This window comes from Plecotus auritus (genome assembly GCF_963455305.1).
Source record: "Plecotus auritus genome assembly, chromosome: 5".
NCBI lineage: Eukaryota > Metazoa > Chordata > Mammalia > Chiroptera > Vespertilionidae > Plecotus > Plecotus auritus.
The window spans coordinates 34,404,892-34,422,179 of NC_137776.1; the positions used below are offsets into that span (position 1 = coordinate 34,404,892).

Consider the following 17,288-nt stretch of genomic DNA (forward strand, 5'->3'; position numbering starts at 1 on the left):
ATGAAGCCTCGGGAATAAGTGTGATGGACCAGGGAGAGCTCACTGAGTGGCTGAGATGTTCCTCACCCTTTCCTGACTTAGAAAATTCACTCTGCTCTTACAAGTCACCTCTACTCCCTAATTCAACAGAGCTATTCGCCCTCTTCTAAGTTACCACAGGGAATATGCACAGACACCCCGCCCCCAGCACTTAGTGCAGTTACACCATGAAACCTGAATCTTTGTACTTAGTTTCTGACACCTAGCCTGGCAAAGTGGAGGTGCTCAATAAATATCTCTTTAACGCATAACTACTACTGACTGTACCTAAAATTTATTAAGTATTTCAGTAGTTTTCTAATACCTAATTGCCTTCACATATGCTGAATAAAATTTCATTACAATGACTTAAAAAATCCAAAACTATCATGAATATTTCTTCAATACTTTCTTACCTCCACTCCATTCCATACAAAGATGTCTTCCTCGTCAGCAATTTCAAGGTCACACAGTGTCAGGTCATCTCCTAGGGTGAGGAGGTAGTCAGTGAGACCATTCATCTAAAGAAAGAGCTGAGACACCTAAATATTTTTTTGAAAAATCATTCCCATTAAGAAAAATTAAGGTAGTAATTATGTTTATTATATCACTTTTATCTTTATTCCTCCCATCACACTCTTCAGTTTTTTCTTTATGTAAGCACTTCCCCATGTTGCTGCATAAGTTTTGTGAGCATGACAGCAGGAAACAAGAGTTTAATATGAAGTCAACTGTGCTTGGCCCTGTGAACAGGAGTAAGAATTAGGCATCAAATGGTCCCAGCTCCATCACTGTTACGTCCTTGTGTACTTGTGAAGTCTCTACACTTCAATTTTCTCATGTATAAAATGGGGATAAAGGAATTTTGTAACAATCAAATGAGATAATTTATATAAAACACTTATCTTAGTATTTGGCAGAGTGAAGCCAAAAGTAACTGTTACCACTGTGACTGCTATTATTACTGTTTTGTTGTTATTTAAAGGAAGTAAATACTTTTCAGCTTTCAAAGCACATTTGTTAGTTTTGCTACAAAATATGAAGCTAAGAGTTGGGTAAAAAATCACGCTATATAACCCTGGCTGGTGGTTCAGTTGATTGGAGCACTGTCCTGTACACCAACGTTTACAGGTTCGATTCCCGGTCAGGGGATATACCCAAGTGGTGGGTTCAGTCCCCAGTCGAGATACATATGGGAGGCAACTGATCGATGTTTCTCTCTCTCTCATCAATAAAAACATATCCTCTGGTAACAATTAAAAAAAATTGCAAAGCCTTTTAACAAATTAATTTGGTACAGAGGCAGCCTTAATTTCAGAAAATATAAAATGTTTCCATGTTAGCAAAATTTTACATGTTACATAAATTGGACACATTATAAATTGGATAAATTACATAGTTAACCTCGATGTGGGGGTGGAGGGACGAGAAGAGATAAACCAAGGAACTTACATACTTATATGCATAGCCCATTGACACGGGCAATAGGGTAGTGAAGACCTGGGGTAGGGGGTGGGGATAGGGGCTGAGAAGAGGGGGAGGAAAAGGGGAGGAAATGGGAGATATCGGTAATACTATCAACAATAAAAAAAAAATTTATTAAAAAAAAAGTAGTAGGTAGAAGGGAAGACTGGCCGGGAGTAGAAAATCACAGATGAGCCCCACAAAACTATAAATATATAAAATGAACTGCTGTGTCTTAATATTTATCTTACCATCAAGTGTCTGATAGACGTGAAGTCCTGCTGGTACAAACTTTGCAACACTAAGGACCATGTCTCCTTCCCAAAATTCTAACAGCTACAGAATATTTGTAAAAGAAAAGAGCACAAGGAAAAATATCACATTTCCAGATTAAATAAGACAGGTAATGTGCCAGTATACATATGTGGGAGATACGGAGAGCAAACAAATGAATACTCCCATCCCATCCCACTCAACAGGGAAAGTAGGGAAAGAAGATATCACACATTATTAATTCAGTTACATCTAAAATGGTTAATCTCCCCCATTAGTGATGGGAAAATCTTGGCATACGCAAAGAGCACAACTACCATCTAAACAATTCTAGGTAACTTAGGGGAAGACCACTTTTATCAGAGGCAAACTGACCAACATGCCAGGCCAGGAATCTGTCCAAAAGAGCAAAATGATTTAATCAATGCTGTTCAGAAAAAGCAGCATTGACTCTAACACCTGAAAGGAATGCTTCCCCCTGTAAATTTAAACAGTGTAATAGATTATCGGGGGTTTGTTTTATAAGTTTGTAGATCCAAGACTCTGGGGACTGTGGTAGCTTCTACGAAATAAAATCACCCAAAGGATTAGTTCTATTTAGTCTCTCTCCACAATACCACAAGACAGTTCTCTTAAGAAGAAATTTCATATTTATAAGCAATTAGTTAACTGTCAATCTCACAGACTCTTGCCAGTGGCTGGCTTCTAAGACAACAGACCTGCACTTAAAGGTCCTTTTCATTTATCACCTAATGTCATCTTAGGGTCAGATCCCCAACTCCACTTCATCAACACTGCCAGGACTGGCTGCGAAATGAACTTTTAATGCAAAAGTTCAGAGATATTAGACAATTTTAGAAATCCTGATGCTGATCCAACATTTAAATATAATTCAAATAAACTAAAGTTAAAAAAAAAAACTGGCTTGCTTTTCTTTGTACAAAAAGGAGGAAAGTCAAAAGAAAACTAATAATTTTAGTAATATTTTTTCAGAAAATTCAATTATTTCTGGAAAAGAAAAAAAGAAGCTTACATTTTCTGTTTCCCTTTTCCTAGATCAGGAAGTAGTGTGGGGTGAAGAAAGAGTAGAGAGACCAGGACAGGAATCCTAGTTCCACCACTAACTAGATGTCTGACCACAGGCAATCACATATAAATCACAATCTCTTCATCTTGGGGTTAGCTTGTCCCCAGGAGGTTAAAGAACCAAATGACATAATTAATATGAAAGCCCTGGGGGTAAAATAAAGAGCAGTCTTGTTATTGTCATTAAAATACAACTGGATAAATTATTTGGAAACAATGATTACGACAATGTTTGTTTTACTATAAATCAGTAGGTATTTTCCTTCACTTAACAATCTTATTAATAAGCCAGAGGCCCAGTGCACAAAATTCGTGCACAGTAGGGTTGGCCAGGGCCTTCCTTCATTCCGCACAGCCCCCTGGTGGTCAGCACATGTCATAGTGGGCAGTCAAACTCCCGAGGGGACAATTTGCATATTAGCCTTTTATTATATAGGATTATTATATAGGATGCTATTCTGTACTGAAAGGTACTAGTGAGCTGCTTTTAATTGTTTAATAGTTCTTAGTTTTAGACAACATGCTTATCTTTATCTCTTCATTACCTTTAAAAACACTTTTTACATTTATTTTTCAAAAAAGAGACAACTTGGTACTCTCTCTTTCCCCAAAATAAAATATGCCAGTTTGATTCTGCCCCTGCAAAGTTTCTGCAGGACTGTACCTTGCCTGGCAGAGAAGCCTCTCTCTAAAAGACTGACCAGTGAGGGGAGAACATCTGAGCCATCCCTCTATGGAACTGGCCGATTTTCCTAAGCAGCTTTGAAAAATAACTAGTCATATCTTAAAATAGGATTTTTGAAAAGAAATCCAGCTTGAGATGGACCATAATGTCTAAATTAAGAGGAAGTGCAGCTAAATTACCTGAAATATTGATTGTCGAAGATCTCCCAAAGTTTTTCTTTTATCAAAGGTTAAATCCCACATGCTTTCTGTTTGAGAGACTACTGGGTGCAGGGCCCCATTGAAGAAATGATAATGAGGGCCCAGGTGGAGATGCAATTCAAAGTTATTGTTTGTAGAATCATATTCTTCCCTTTAAAGAAGCATAAAAAGTACATAAATGCTATGTTCTTACAAACACAAGTTTCATTTCAAACCAAAAATATTTGCTTTGCAATATAAATTAAGTTCTCCATTCCACCTAAGTAATTATAATTATCATTTTCTTCCATGCTCCAAAATGACTCATTTCAGCTTCTCAATAAATAGCAAAATTTCAGCTCTATCATGCATTTCAAGGAAAATGAATTTTAATGTACATTGTGCAATGTTATTCTGAATACTGACACTCGAACTCTTCCAATCCTGAGATTATAGTTATAAACAAAATGCTAGAAACCTGCTCCTAATAACTGTGAAGTATCAGGTTTACAAACTTTTAATTCATCCTGACTTCCACTAGCTCCATAGATTCTTCCTTAAAATATCTGAGGTTGATCTAATAATCCTCCTGAGACTACTCCCTCCAGGCTCAATGTCCTCAGCAGCAGCCTTGAAGCACTGTGCCAAACACTCTATTTACTCCAGGCAGTCGGGCCAATGGAGAGTGGAGGAGACTTTTGCCACTGTCCAGGTATTTCTGACACAGTCTATTAATGTGGTCAAAGACAGCACCAGCTTTTTTGATGACCACATGACTAAAATCTCAAGTGTGTTTTTGTTGTTTGTTTGTTTTTAATACCATCCACTAAGCCACACCACTCATGCAGGCTATTTTTCATCCTTAAGATATCTTACTCTTTTAAGTTTTTAAATTTTTAGTGTCTTGATTTTTGAGATTTCCTTTAATCTTGGCTTGCCATTCAATCTACCTGCTATTTTCTCCCCAGATTCAAGTCAATGATAAAAATGTTGAACACACCTCTGCTACATAAGCAGCCACCTCGGTCCATGAAAAGACCATGGGACTTCCATTTCTCTAACCCAATACCCCACAGATCATGTCAGAGAGCAAATAAAGAACCAATTCTTCAGGGGGCCAAGGCTAGACATTCAAAGAAAATAATGCTGAGACCATCAAGTTCTCACAAAACATCCCCTTAATAATCCATTAAAAGTTTTTGACCAAGACTGACAGTAAGCCCCATAGTTTGTAGACTACATTTCCTTCCTTTGCCCATCTCTGTTTTTCTGTCACTACATGCCAGTTCTCCACAACTACTTAAACATGAGGGGTGATTTTCACAGCAGGTTCTCTTTGTACCAAGGGAATAACCTGACAGGCTAGGATACAATTCATTTAGCTAATTATGTGCTCACAGATTTCTCTAGTCTTCTTAGGGTTCAATTCCTCCTTAGCAATGGCCATTTACATGTCATTATTTTGTTCACTCTCACACGATAAGGATAATTTCAAAGTCAAAGATAATCTCACTATAAAAATTCAGCTGAAAACAGATATTGGCATTAACTAGATGACTTTTTTTCTTTTTTAATTTTCATTATTAAACTAATGGCCCAGTGCATAAAATTCATGCACATTAAAAGGGAATTAGAGGAAATATTTTAATATTGCTATTTGCCCTTTCTCTATAATAGAAGTGTCAGAGATGAAAGAAAATTAGTAAAATGTATATGAAAACCTTCCTCCTGTCAGAGTCTGGGGTGCACCGCAGGACCCAGAGTCAAGTCCCCACCAACCTGCGCGTGCCTCAAAATCGCACGAGACCCAGACCTGGCTGGCCCCGCCCGCATTGGGCACAATTCAGACCTGGCCAGCCCCACCCCCATCAAGCCCTGCCAGGAAGGGGGTGCAGCCTCAGGGCCCAGGGCCCCCGTCAAGCCCTGCTGGGCAGGGGGCGCAGCCTCAGGTCCCCCATCAAGCCCTGTAGGGCTGGCGGGGAGTGCAGCCTCAGGTCCCCCGCCCCGGCCCAGCACCACACAGCCTCAGGTCCCTGTGGATCCCTCATTACAGGAACCCCGCCTCCACTGTGGGTGCAGCCATCTTGTGTTATGGGAACCAAGCCTCCGCTGTGCACATCGCCATCTTATGATGGCATGAGGGTCAATTTACATATTACCTCTTTATTATATAGGATACTTAAGACCTAATTTAGATTAATCCTTTAGAAAAACCATTCAATCTCTAAAAGTAAGTTAATTACCTTTTTGTTTGCAGTTCAATGTTAGCTGCATCCATTTCATTCAGTAAATGACATGGAACCCTGTATCTTGGATTAGCTCGAGCTGTGAACAAAATTTTTCATTAACTTGTGCTGACTAAATGAAATCTGGTTGCTGAAAATTAGCAAGGAAAACTAGAAAGGACTGTGCTGGGAGCTAGAAAGCTCTATCTGTGTGAACAACCATTTTCTCTGGATCTCAGTTTTCCATCTGAAAAGTGAAAACATTAGAACAAATGACAGGTACACAGTTCCTTCAACTCTCTTTAAATATACCTTTAAAAAAGAACACCAACTATTTTCTTCTTGATAACAACTGTCACTATAAAAATTCTGAAAATCATTTTAAAATTGATATTACCTATAATCCCATTCCCAAAAGACACTGCTAAAATTTGGTATATATACTTCTGGTCTTTTTTTCTATACTACACAATGTGTCTTGTACACACACACACACACACACACACACACACACACACTTATTTAAAGCAATTAAATTTGTTATAAAATGGAATTATATTCAACAAATTTATAACTTGCTTTTTCATTGCATATATTGTTCAGTATTTTTCCAAAGCTTTAAATGACTGCAGAGTTGTCCATTCTTTAAATAGCATAATTAATCTAACCAATCTTTCTGTTAGACATTAAGGTGATTTCCATAAGTCATTATTACAAAACAGTGTGGTTAACAAACATAAACAGTTATACACAGCTCTGATTATTTCAAGACAAATTTGTAGAAGTAGCATTAATTTAAGGGTTTTAAACATATATAACCAAATTGGCTATATTACTTTATATGCCTACTAGCTATAGAGGAAATGCCAACTGTTGAGCATCAGAATCTTAGAAATATTTGACGTGGTAGGAAAAGAGTGTCATCTCAATGCGGTGTTGTTTTTTAAACCTCACCTGTGGATATTTTTAAACCTCACCTCTAAAGAGAAATCAATGGGAAGGGAAGGCGCGAGGAGAGAGAGAAACATCTATGTGAGAGACACATTGATTGGTTGCCTCCCACGCACACCCCTACCAGGACTGGGGAACCTGCAACTGAGGTACATGTCCTTGACCAGGAATCGAACCTGAGACCCTTTGGTTCCCAGGATAATGCTCTAACCACTAGGCAAAAACCAGCCAGGACTCAATGCTGTTTTGATTCACATTTTTTATTATGAGTTAGGTTGAGTTTTTTTATTTTTATTATTTTCTTTCTTTCTATTAATTTCTTTTTTTTATTGTTTAAAGTATTACATATGTCTCCCTTTTCCCCCATCGACCCCTCCCCGGCCACTCCCACCCCCCAGGACAAGCCCACATTACCCCAGTGTCCGTGTCCATTGGTTATGCTAATATGCATGCATACAAGTCCTTTGGTTGATCGCTTACATTCCCACCCGCCCTCCCCTGCCTTCCCTCTGAGGTTTAACAGTCCGTTTGGTGTTTCTCTGTCTCTGGATCTATTTTTGTTCATCAGTTTATGTTGTTCATTATATTCCACAAATGAGTGAGATCATGTGATATTTATCTTTCTCTAACTGGCTTATTTCGCTTAGCATAATGCTCTCCAGGTCCATCCATGCTGTTGCAAATGGTAAAAGTTCCTTCTTTTTTATAGCAGTGTAGTATTCCTTTGTGTAGACACACCACTGTTTTTTAATCCACTCATCTGCTGATGGACACTTAGGCTGTTTCCAAATCTTAGCTATGGTAAATTGTGCTGCTATGAACACAGGGTGCCTATGTCCTTTCTGATTGGTGTTTCTGATTTCTTGGAACATATTCCTAGAAGTGGGATTACTGGGTCGACTGGGAATTTAATTTTTAATGTTTTGAGGAAACTCCATACTGTTCTCCACAGTGGTTGCACCAGTCTGCATTCCCACCAGCAATGCACGAGGGTTCCTTTTTCTCCACATCCTCGCCAGCACTTGTCATTTGTTGATGACAGCCATTCTGGCAGGTGTGAGATGGTACTTCATTGTTTTGATTTGCATCTCTCGGATGATTAGTGACTTTGAGCATGTTTTCATGTGTCTCTTGGCCTTCTGTATGTCCTCTTCTGAAAAGTGTCTATTTAGTACCTTTGCCCATTTTTTGATTGGACTGTTTATCATCCTTTTGTTAAGCTGTATGAGTTCCTTGTAAATTTTGGAGATTAAAACCTTATCAGAGATGACATTGGCAAATATGTTCTCCCATGCAGTGGGCTTTCTTGTTGTTTTTTAATTTTTTTTAATTTTTCTATTTGCAGTTTATTGGTTGTTCCTACTTTTTTTTTTGCATATTGCTTATTTATAAATATACTTTCCCCAATTTACTACTAAGGACAATGGAATATATAGAAAAAGCACTCTATAGATAGAGGAAATATATTCGTCATATATTTTGCTATTTTCCATAGCTTAATACTGTTTAAGGTTTATATCACTTTTCCTTAAATTTTCTTTCTTTGCTTTTAAGCTTAGAAAGGTTTTTACCTTAAGATTAGAAAAATATTTCTATTTATACATCTTTTTTATTTTTTTTAAATATATTTTTATTGTTTTCGAAGAGGAAGGGAGAGGGAGAGAGAGATAGAAACATCAATGATGAGAGAGGATCATTGATTGGCTGCCTTCTGCACACCCCACACTGGGGGACCAAGCCCGCAACCCAGGCATGTGCCCTTGGCTGGAAATCGAACCTGGGACCTTTCAGTCCACTGGCCGATGCTCTATCCACTGAGCCAAGCCAGCTAGGGATATTTATACATCTTAAGTTACTTTTTTGCATAAACATTAAAAGAACTATAATTTCATTCAAGTGATTAATATAATCACAGCTTTATAAGTATGTTTTTACTGAGAGCAAATTTTCCTTCAGTAGTCCCCTTCTTCAATTTTCATAGATTTATCTATGTAAATTTTAGAATCACTTTGCCAAGTTTCATGCCTTCATTCCCCAAAAAAGTCCATCAAAATTTTGGCTAAACCTTTATTCAATTCCCAAGCTAATTAGAAAACTGTCATTTAGTACATATTTCAATTATGTACATACTAAACTTCATTTTAGTGAAAAAGACAATACTCCATCTAAAGATAATCTTTTTCTGTTAATATATGTTATTATAACTGTGACTTCTGCTCCACAATATATTTATCAGAACCATTATCATATCTTTCTTCCCCTTAGAAAAGTACAAAGCCCTTTCTGGTCAACAGATTAGTTATGTAACTGTTTCAGATCCAGAAAGTTAATTCCCTTTCACTGACATACAGATTATTAATGCTTTGTTCTTATTCTTTATAAAAAAAAAATGATCACCTTTCTTATTTTCTAACAACAGTATCCTCATCTCTAACCACATCTTTAATCTAAAGAGCTTCCTGATTAGGATGTTTTACTTTTGAGTAGACCTTAGGTAGTGATCAAATCTTACACACTGATTTATATTAGTGGCTTAAATTTAAAAATTTATCATTGTGTGTCTCAATGTTTAACCTCTTGGTACAAGCTCTCTTAGAAGGTTCAACAAAGAGTACATCAAAGATACTTTAATTGCTCAGAAAACACATTACCTCGAGGGGAACTAAAAGGCAACACATGGCCAGATGACAGAGTCACACCTGAGGACAGGGCAACAACACAGATCTGCTCCCAGTATGTGATCCAAGAAAACCCAATTCTGAAAATCTGACTATGGCCTCATATTAGAGAAAAAAATAGTTAGAAATATAGGATCTTAAAAAGTGACAGATGGTTGGATTTTTTTCAGCAACATATATTTCTTACTATTAGCTTAAAAATATTTTTAAGTGTTTCAAGAGTAAACCTCCTTTTAAAAGGGTAACAATACAAATAGCATTTAATATTTATTTTTTTTAAACTCATCAACTTAAACAGGAACATTTTTCTTTCCATACCTTCAGGTGGTCTCTGCAACTGGGATTTCCGGTAAAACAACATATAGGCGCTCTCTTTGCCTTGAAATTGCTGTTCAATATCCTTTTCCTCAATGGGTTGGACCTTGGAATCATTTATATCAAACCAGTGGGAACAGGAGGTTCTATCATTTAATCCTGGGGATTCTGAAGTAAGTGTCTTGAAAATTTGTTGATCCTTCCTTTGGAAATCAGACTCAGCCTGCAGAGAAGAATTCTTCAATAGGCTAACCGTACTTTCATCTGAACTGAGTAGAAAGATCTGAGAATGAAGCTGTAAGAACTAGACAGAAACAAACAAAAATACTAGGTTAACAAAAAATAAGATTAGAAGTGATCTTTTAAAAAACCTTCGTATTCCTTTCTGATATTAGATATTTTAACTTCCCTTTTATTTTTGGCCTGACCAGCTACGAGGGAAAAAACAGCTATTTCAGCCATAATAAAACATTTAATAAAAATCAAAGTTCTCTCCATTAGTCTAATAGTTGTATCAAGAAAGTTGTCATGCTACAATCTAAAAAATATTTTCATTATACCTCAATAATGCTGTTTTAAAAAGTACTTTATGGAAACAGATTTGGAAGAACAAGCAGTTTTAAAATATTTAAAGCAACCGAAACAAAGCACAAAACAAAGGCAATCACATGGTAAAGCCTCAGAGAAGATAATTTCAAGACTAGTGACTCAGATTAACTCTGCTGGGATAAGGTAGAAATTATAAGCCTAAATTATTGCTTAACATTAACTAAATTGAATGTTTTCTTTCCTGGAAGCTGACACGCTAGGCTAGCTCAGGAAATCAAAGCATAAAAAGGCTTGTCATAATCCCAAAGACCATTTCTCATGTTCTTCTAGCTAAAGGATTAGGAAGAACACTGTTCTCTCTCCACTGCCTATCCCACCGCTCCCTCTTCTCTCATTCCCTAATCTCTGTGCAGCTTTGCATCTCCTTTTCTCTCAGCACAAAGTTACCTTATATAGGAAACTGCTTGGCAGGTACATGTAACATTCACTGATAATGCCAACTCTCAAATCTGAAGTATTATTTTATTACAAACTAGAGGCCTGGTACATGAAATTCGTGCATGGGGGGGGGGTCCCTCAGCCCGGCCTGCACCCTCTCTAATCTGGGACCCCTTGGACATCCCTCTCACAATCCAGGACTGCTGGTTCCTAACCGCTTCTGCCTGCCAGCCTGATCGCCTCCTAACTGCTCCCCTGCTGGCCTGATTGACACCTAACTGCTCACCTGCCAGCCTGATTGCCCCCAACTACCCACTCCTGCAGGCCTGGTCGCCCCCAACTGCCCTCCCCTGCCTGCCTGGTCACCCCCAGCTGCCCTCCCCTGCCGGCCTGCTCACCCCCAACTGCCCTCCCCTGCTGGCCATCTTGTGGCACCATGAAAGCGGCCATCTTGTGAGGGCGTCACCTGAGGGCGTGAGGACCACCTAGGCTTTTATTAGTATAGATAGAAGGGCATAGGGTATGACACAAAATACTGTTAACACTGTGTAACAGTTGATAAAATAGGTTTGTAGCTAACTTGTTTTAGGTACAATAAAATATCAAACACTTGAAACCTCTGAGTAATGAACTTTCTGAAGAGTTAACTTTTTCTTTGCTTGATGGTTGAGATTAACTCTTAGCAGCAGAGAACTTTTACTGAACTAACCCTCCTAATAAAAATGATAAACTCTAGATAAAATAATGAAAACTGTTTGCAGAGTAACCAAAAGCAGGCACAAAGTGGAGGAAACATAATCCTTCAAATAACAAGACACAAACTAGATGAGTTTTACATTAATAAACCACTTTTTGGTTTGTATCAGTGCATGGTAGAGGAGAGTTCAAGCAAAGTCTCAATAAATTTAAAAGAATTAAAACCATAGCATGTTCTTAAATCACAAGGGAATTAATTAGAAATAAATTTCTAGATATAACAAAAAGATAACTCAGACATCCCCCAAATATTTGGAAATTAAGCAACACACTTCCAAAATACTCATGAGTCAAAGAAAGAATCAAAAGGAAATTACAAAATATTGTTAACTAAATTATAATGAAAATGTCAAATTTAGCTACAGCTAAATTAGTGATTAGAAGGAAAATTTATAGCTTTAAAAGCATGTGTTGAACCACAAAAACCCATTGTTCTAAACTCTGATGAGACTGAAAGTGGAGCCTACTTTCCTTAAGAACTTAATGCTTTGTTCTTCAAGGAAGGTGAATTCCTTGACACCCGAGACCTCAATTTACTTTATGAATAAAACCCAGAAATGAATATGGGCTTTAGCCTACTGCACTTGATGGATGACTAGGGAGTCTGTACATTCATTTAGCTTTCTCAGTATCTATATAGAGTATTATATATTGTGTTATGTAAAGGAAGTAACTAATTAAGTGCCAGATATGTAGACACACCTTACTAGGTTCTCATAGCATTATCTCCATCCACCCCCACTTAGTATCGCCTACTCTTCCTAAGCACTGATCAAGAATATAGATTTCACAAAAATTTTATCAACAAACTTTAATGAAAACAAGAATTATTGTGATAACTGCAGTAGTGACATTTATATCACATTGTATTTTGAATATTCTATATTATGTATTATATTAAGTCAATAAACATTTCTTCACACACACACACACACACACACACACACACACACACACACACAAAAGCATATATTAAAAGGTTTAAAAACAAGTGAGACACCAACTCAAGAAACTAGAAAAAAAATGATCAAGTTAAATCCCAGAGTTGGAAAGAAATAATTAAAGAGCAGAAATCAATGAAACAGAACAGATGAGCAGCAGGCGTTCCGCACCGCCCCAGCCGCTCTGGGCCTCTGGGTAGCGTGGGAAGGCAGAAAGGCGGCTCCGGGCCGGAGCAAAGGTGGAAAGGCCAGGGGAAGGAAGGCCCGTTCTTGCATGAATCTTCGGGCCTCTAGTTTATACATATATTTTAAAACCTGCATAGCTAATATACTTAAAAATGACATACTGAAACATTGACTCAACCATTTTAAATGAAAACCTTCAAACCTTCTATGAACTCAGGGTCATTAAACATTCATTTATCAACTGTCATCTAATTAAAGGATGCACTTAAACACTTATTGAAGTAAGCTCTTTGCTTCTGTAAGAAATAGCTTCCAAATATTTATTGTGTGTTCTGCTTGTTTTCAGTTGAGTTATCTCATTTCTGGCAGTACCAGTTTCTACATCTGATTGTACAGCCTAGGAAACCAGATCACTAAGTTTACTAGAAGTGTGTGTAAAAGATAAAGTGAAATTTGGGTGAATACCTGAAGACATTTCTGTAAGTAAAATGATAAGTGTTAGGGTATGAACTTTTTGACATTATTTGGCTATTTTGATTAAAAGCCCCTCCCCTTTTCTTTTACATACTTCTTGATTCTATGATACATTATTTAACTTAATAATAAGTAACTTAATGGAATTCTAACCATTAAACAAAAATACTGATTTTATTTTCACCTAATTTAAATTTTCTTCAAAGAATTCTCGTTGCTGGGATCATAATAAGATTTCATGAGAAAAGGGCTTTCTATAAGAATGTCATGTATTACCTTTCGTAGTGGTCCATACTGTTTTCTGTACTTCTTGTTCCAAGATATTCCTATCTTTTTCAAAAGTTTCTGGCCCAGCAGATCAACAAGAATCAGATTACTTTTCTCCTTATGAAAGAAACACAAAGTCATTTAAGAAAATTTGTTCCAATTACTCACCAATGGTAAGAAGTGACCATTACAGGATGAAATGTGACCTGTACCTACACCAAAATTCCATTTTGAATCCCTAACCCTCAAAATTTCAACTGTGGCTATTTTTGGATATGACCTTTAAAGAAGTTAAAACAAGGCCATTAGGGTGGGTGCTAATGCAATCTGACTGGTGTCCCTACGTGGAAATCTGGGCACACACAGAGACAGCAGGGATGCACATGCACAGGAAAGGCCTATGGGACACAGAGAGAAGGCAGAATCTACAAGACAAGGAGAGAGGCTACAAGAGAAACCAGACCTTAATTGATCTTGGACTCACAGCTTCCAGAACTGTGAGGAAATAAATTTCTATTGATTTAAGCCACCCAGTCTGTGGTCTTTTGTTATGACAACCCTAGTAGACTAATATGGTGACCATGGACCAATATAGTTAGAGGACTGAGCCTGCCGAAACCGGTTTGGCTCAGTGGATAGAGCGTCGGCCTGCGGACTGAAGGGTCCCAGGTTCGATTCCGGTCAAGGGCACGTGCCTTGGTTGCAGGCACATCCCCAGTAGGGGGTGTGCAGGAGGCAGCTGATCGATGTTTCTCTCTCATCAATGTTTCTAGCTCTCTATCCCTCTCCTCTCTCTTCCTCTCTGTAAAAAATTAATAAAATATATTTAAAAAAAAATTAAAGGACTGAGCCTAAGTCCCCAGTAAACAATTATAAAAAACTGTTTACAAATGAGTGAATAAGTGAAAGGAGACCTACCATTTATTACAACAGGGTACTAAGCAAACATTAAAAGTCATCTTTATGAGGTATTACCAATATTAGGAATGAAAAAGGAGACGTAACTTCAGGTCCTACAAATATTAAAGGACAATATAGGAAACAGTAAATTCTAAAACAGAATGTAAAGTGAATCCCAATTTTATTTAAAATGACAATAGTAATACCAAAGAAACCCATAACTCAATCCTATATAATAAAAGGGTAATATGCAAATTGACTCTAATGGGGGAATAACCGGTCACTATGATGTGCACTGACCACCAGAGGGCAGACACTCAGCACAGGAGCTGCCCCCTGGTGGTCAGTGCGTTCCCACAGGGAGAGCTCCGCTCAGCCACAAGCCGGGCTGATGACTCCAAGTGCAGCGGTGGTGGTGAGAGCCTCTCCTACCTCCTCAGCAGCGCTAAGCATGTCTGCGGCTTAGGCCCGCTCCCCCCGGGGAGCCGCAGTCAGACATCCCCCAAGGGCTCCCGAGCTGCCAGAGGGATGTCTGACTGCCAGCTTAGGCCCAATTCCCCGGGGAGCAGGCCTAAGCTGGCAGGTGCACATCCCCTGAGGGGTCCCGGACTATGAGAGGGTGCAGGCTGGGCTGAGGGACCTCCCTGAGTACACACATTTTTGCGCACCGGGCCTCTAGTCCCAATATAAGTGTGTAAACACAAAGAAAACAATGCAAAGAATATAGTCAAAGTGTCAACAATGACTGAGCATTTGGTTTATTTACACTTTTTATTTTTTTATATATTTTCTAGGTTTTTTTCTCTCTCAAGTTTTCTACTATGAATATGTATTTCTTTTAGAACCAGAAAGTTTCCAATAAAAATAAAATATTAAAAAGAGACATAATGTCCAAAGGAAAAAGACAGTATCAATCCACCAAATCAATCTCATTTACATATATCTGATATACTAGGTGTACCAGTTAATAATGCGGGTTTTTTTCAATAGATGGAGTTACACTTATGTTGATATATATGCGATTTGATACTGTATGCTATTTTGTTGTATGGACAGCAAGCTTCAAAACTTCATATGTCAATTTTGCTGAAGGTGTTAACATCATAGATATTTTTACGCTTAAAAATGTCGAATTTTGTGCCAAAAAGAACATTTGTGGGAAGTTTTAATTCATTACTTTATTTTGAAGAAAAAGTTGTTGTATACTTTGGAAAGCTTATGGTGAACATGCTCCATCTCAAGATACTTGTGAACACTGGTTTAAATGCTTTAAAAGTGATGATTTTGATGTGAAAGACAAAGAACGTCCAGGTCAACCGAAATAGTTTGAAGACCAACAATTACAAGCATTATTGGATGAAGATGTGTGTCAAACTCAAAAACAACTTGCAGCCCTGACAGGTTTGGCTCAGTGGATAGAGCGTCGGCCTACGGACTGAAGGGTCCCAGGTTTGATTCCGGTGTCAAGGACATGTACCTTGGTTGCGGGCACATCCCCAGTAGGGGGTGTGCAGGAGGCAGCTGATCGATGTTTCTCTCTCAATTGATGTTTCTAACTCTCTATCCTTCTCCCTTCCTCTCTGTAAAAAAATCAATAAAAATATATATTTTAAAAAACAAAAACAACTTGCAGTAAGATTAAACATTGCTCAGCAAATAATTTCCGATCGTTTACAAGCAATGGGAAAGATTTTAAAGGAAGGAAAATGGGTGCCCCATCAACTGAACGAAAGACAAATGGAAAACCGAAAAGTCATCAGTCAAACCTTGCTTCAACAGCACGAAAGTCTTTTTTGCATCGAATTGTGACTGGCAATGAAAAGTGGATTTATTTTGAGAATCCCAAATGCACAAAATCATGGGTTGATCCAGGTCAACCATCAACATCGACTGCAAGGCCAACTCACTTCAGAAAGAAGACAATGCTCTGCATTTGGTGGGATCAGGAAGGTGTGGTATATTATGAGCTAAAACCAGGTGAAAACGTTAATACTTATTGCTACTGACAACAAATAATCAATTTGAACCACGCTTTGATCGTGAAACAACCAGAATGGGCCAGAAGACAAGGCAAAGTAATTTTGCTTCATGATAACACACCATCACACACTTCAAAACCAGTTAAAGACACGTTAAAAGATCTTGCCTAGGAAGTACTAACCCACCCGCCATATTCTCCAGACCTTGCTCCTTCAGATTACCACTTGTTCCGATCGATGGCACATGCACTTTCTGAGCAGCACTTCAAAACATAGGAAGAAGTGGAAAACTGGGTCTCTGAATGGTTTGCCTCAAAACAATAAGAGTTCTATTGGGACAGTAACCACAAATTACCTAAAGATGGGGGAAATGTGTAGCTAGCGATGGACGTTACTTGGAATAAAGCACTTTTGATGTTTCTCTTGAAATTATCGTGTTTTCTTTGATTACAAAATCTGCCATTATTAACCAGTACACCTAGTAGATATACACACACAAATATAAGCACACTCTCTACCTGTGATAAGATTGCTTTTAGAATCATCAGTGGATCATCAATCTCTTCTTCATTCTGAAGATCTTTCATATTCACATCTGGTTTACTTTTTTCCTCCTAGAGAAGAAAACAATAAAAAAGTTTCTATCACGGGGGAAACACTTTGTAAAGTATATGATTGTCTAACCACTATGCTGTACATCTGGAACTAATACAAAGTAATATTGAATATAAACTGAAACTGAAAAAAAATTTTTTTTAAATATAAAAAAACTTTTTTATCACCAATCCCTTAAATTGTAAGTAACAAAATAGGAATGTTTATGCTATGGAGGTTTCAAGATGGAGAAATGACAATAAAAACAATAAAATTTGTATATGGCTTTGAATTCCAGGTTTGCTTGAATAATCCTGGACAAGTTATTTT

General features: G+C 37.8%; 1 protein-coding gene across 10 annotated transcripts in view; it reads right to left on the bottom strand.

Moving 5' to 3' along the window:
• USP40 (ubiquitin specific peptidase 40) overlaps window positions 1–17,288 on the bottom strand; it is a 74,160-nt gene that overhangs the window by 37,644 nt on the left and 19,228 nt on the right. For all 10 annotated transcript variants that reach the window (XR_013960650.1, XR_013960651.1, XR_013960652.1 and 7 more), the window contains 7 exons: window positions 16,883–16,978; window positions 13,495–13,602; window positions 9,878–10,178; window positions 5,949–6,030; window positions 3,706–3,877; window positions 1,734–1,818; window positions 435–505 (listed from right to left, as the gene is read on the bottom strand). Coding sequence is in view for 7 of the 10 variants with exons in the window: in XM_080669252.1 (XP_080525378.1) it covers window positions 435–505; window positions 1,734–1,818; window positions 3,706–3,877; window positions 5,949–6,030; window positions 9,878–10,178; window positions 13,495–13,602; window positions 16,883–16,978 (915 nt within the window). In the remaining 3 variants the exon portion in view is untranslated. The remainder of the gene's footprint in view (window positions 1–434; window positions 506–1,733; window positions 1,819–3,705; window positions 3,878–5,948; window positions 6,031–9,877; window positions 10,179–13,494; window positions 13,603–16,882; window positions 16,979–17,288) is intronic.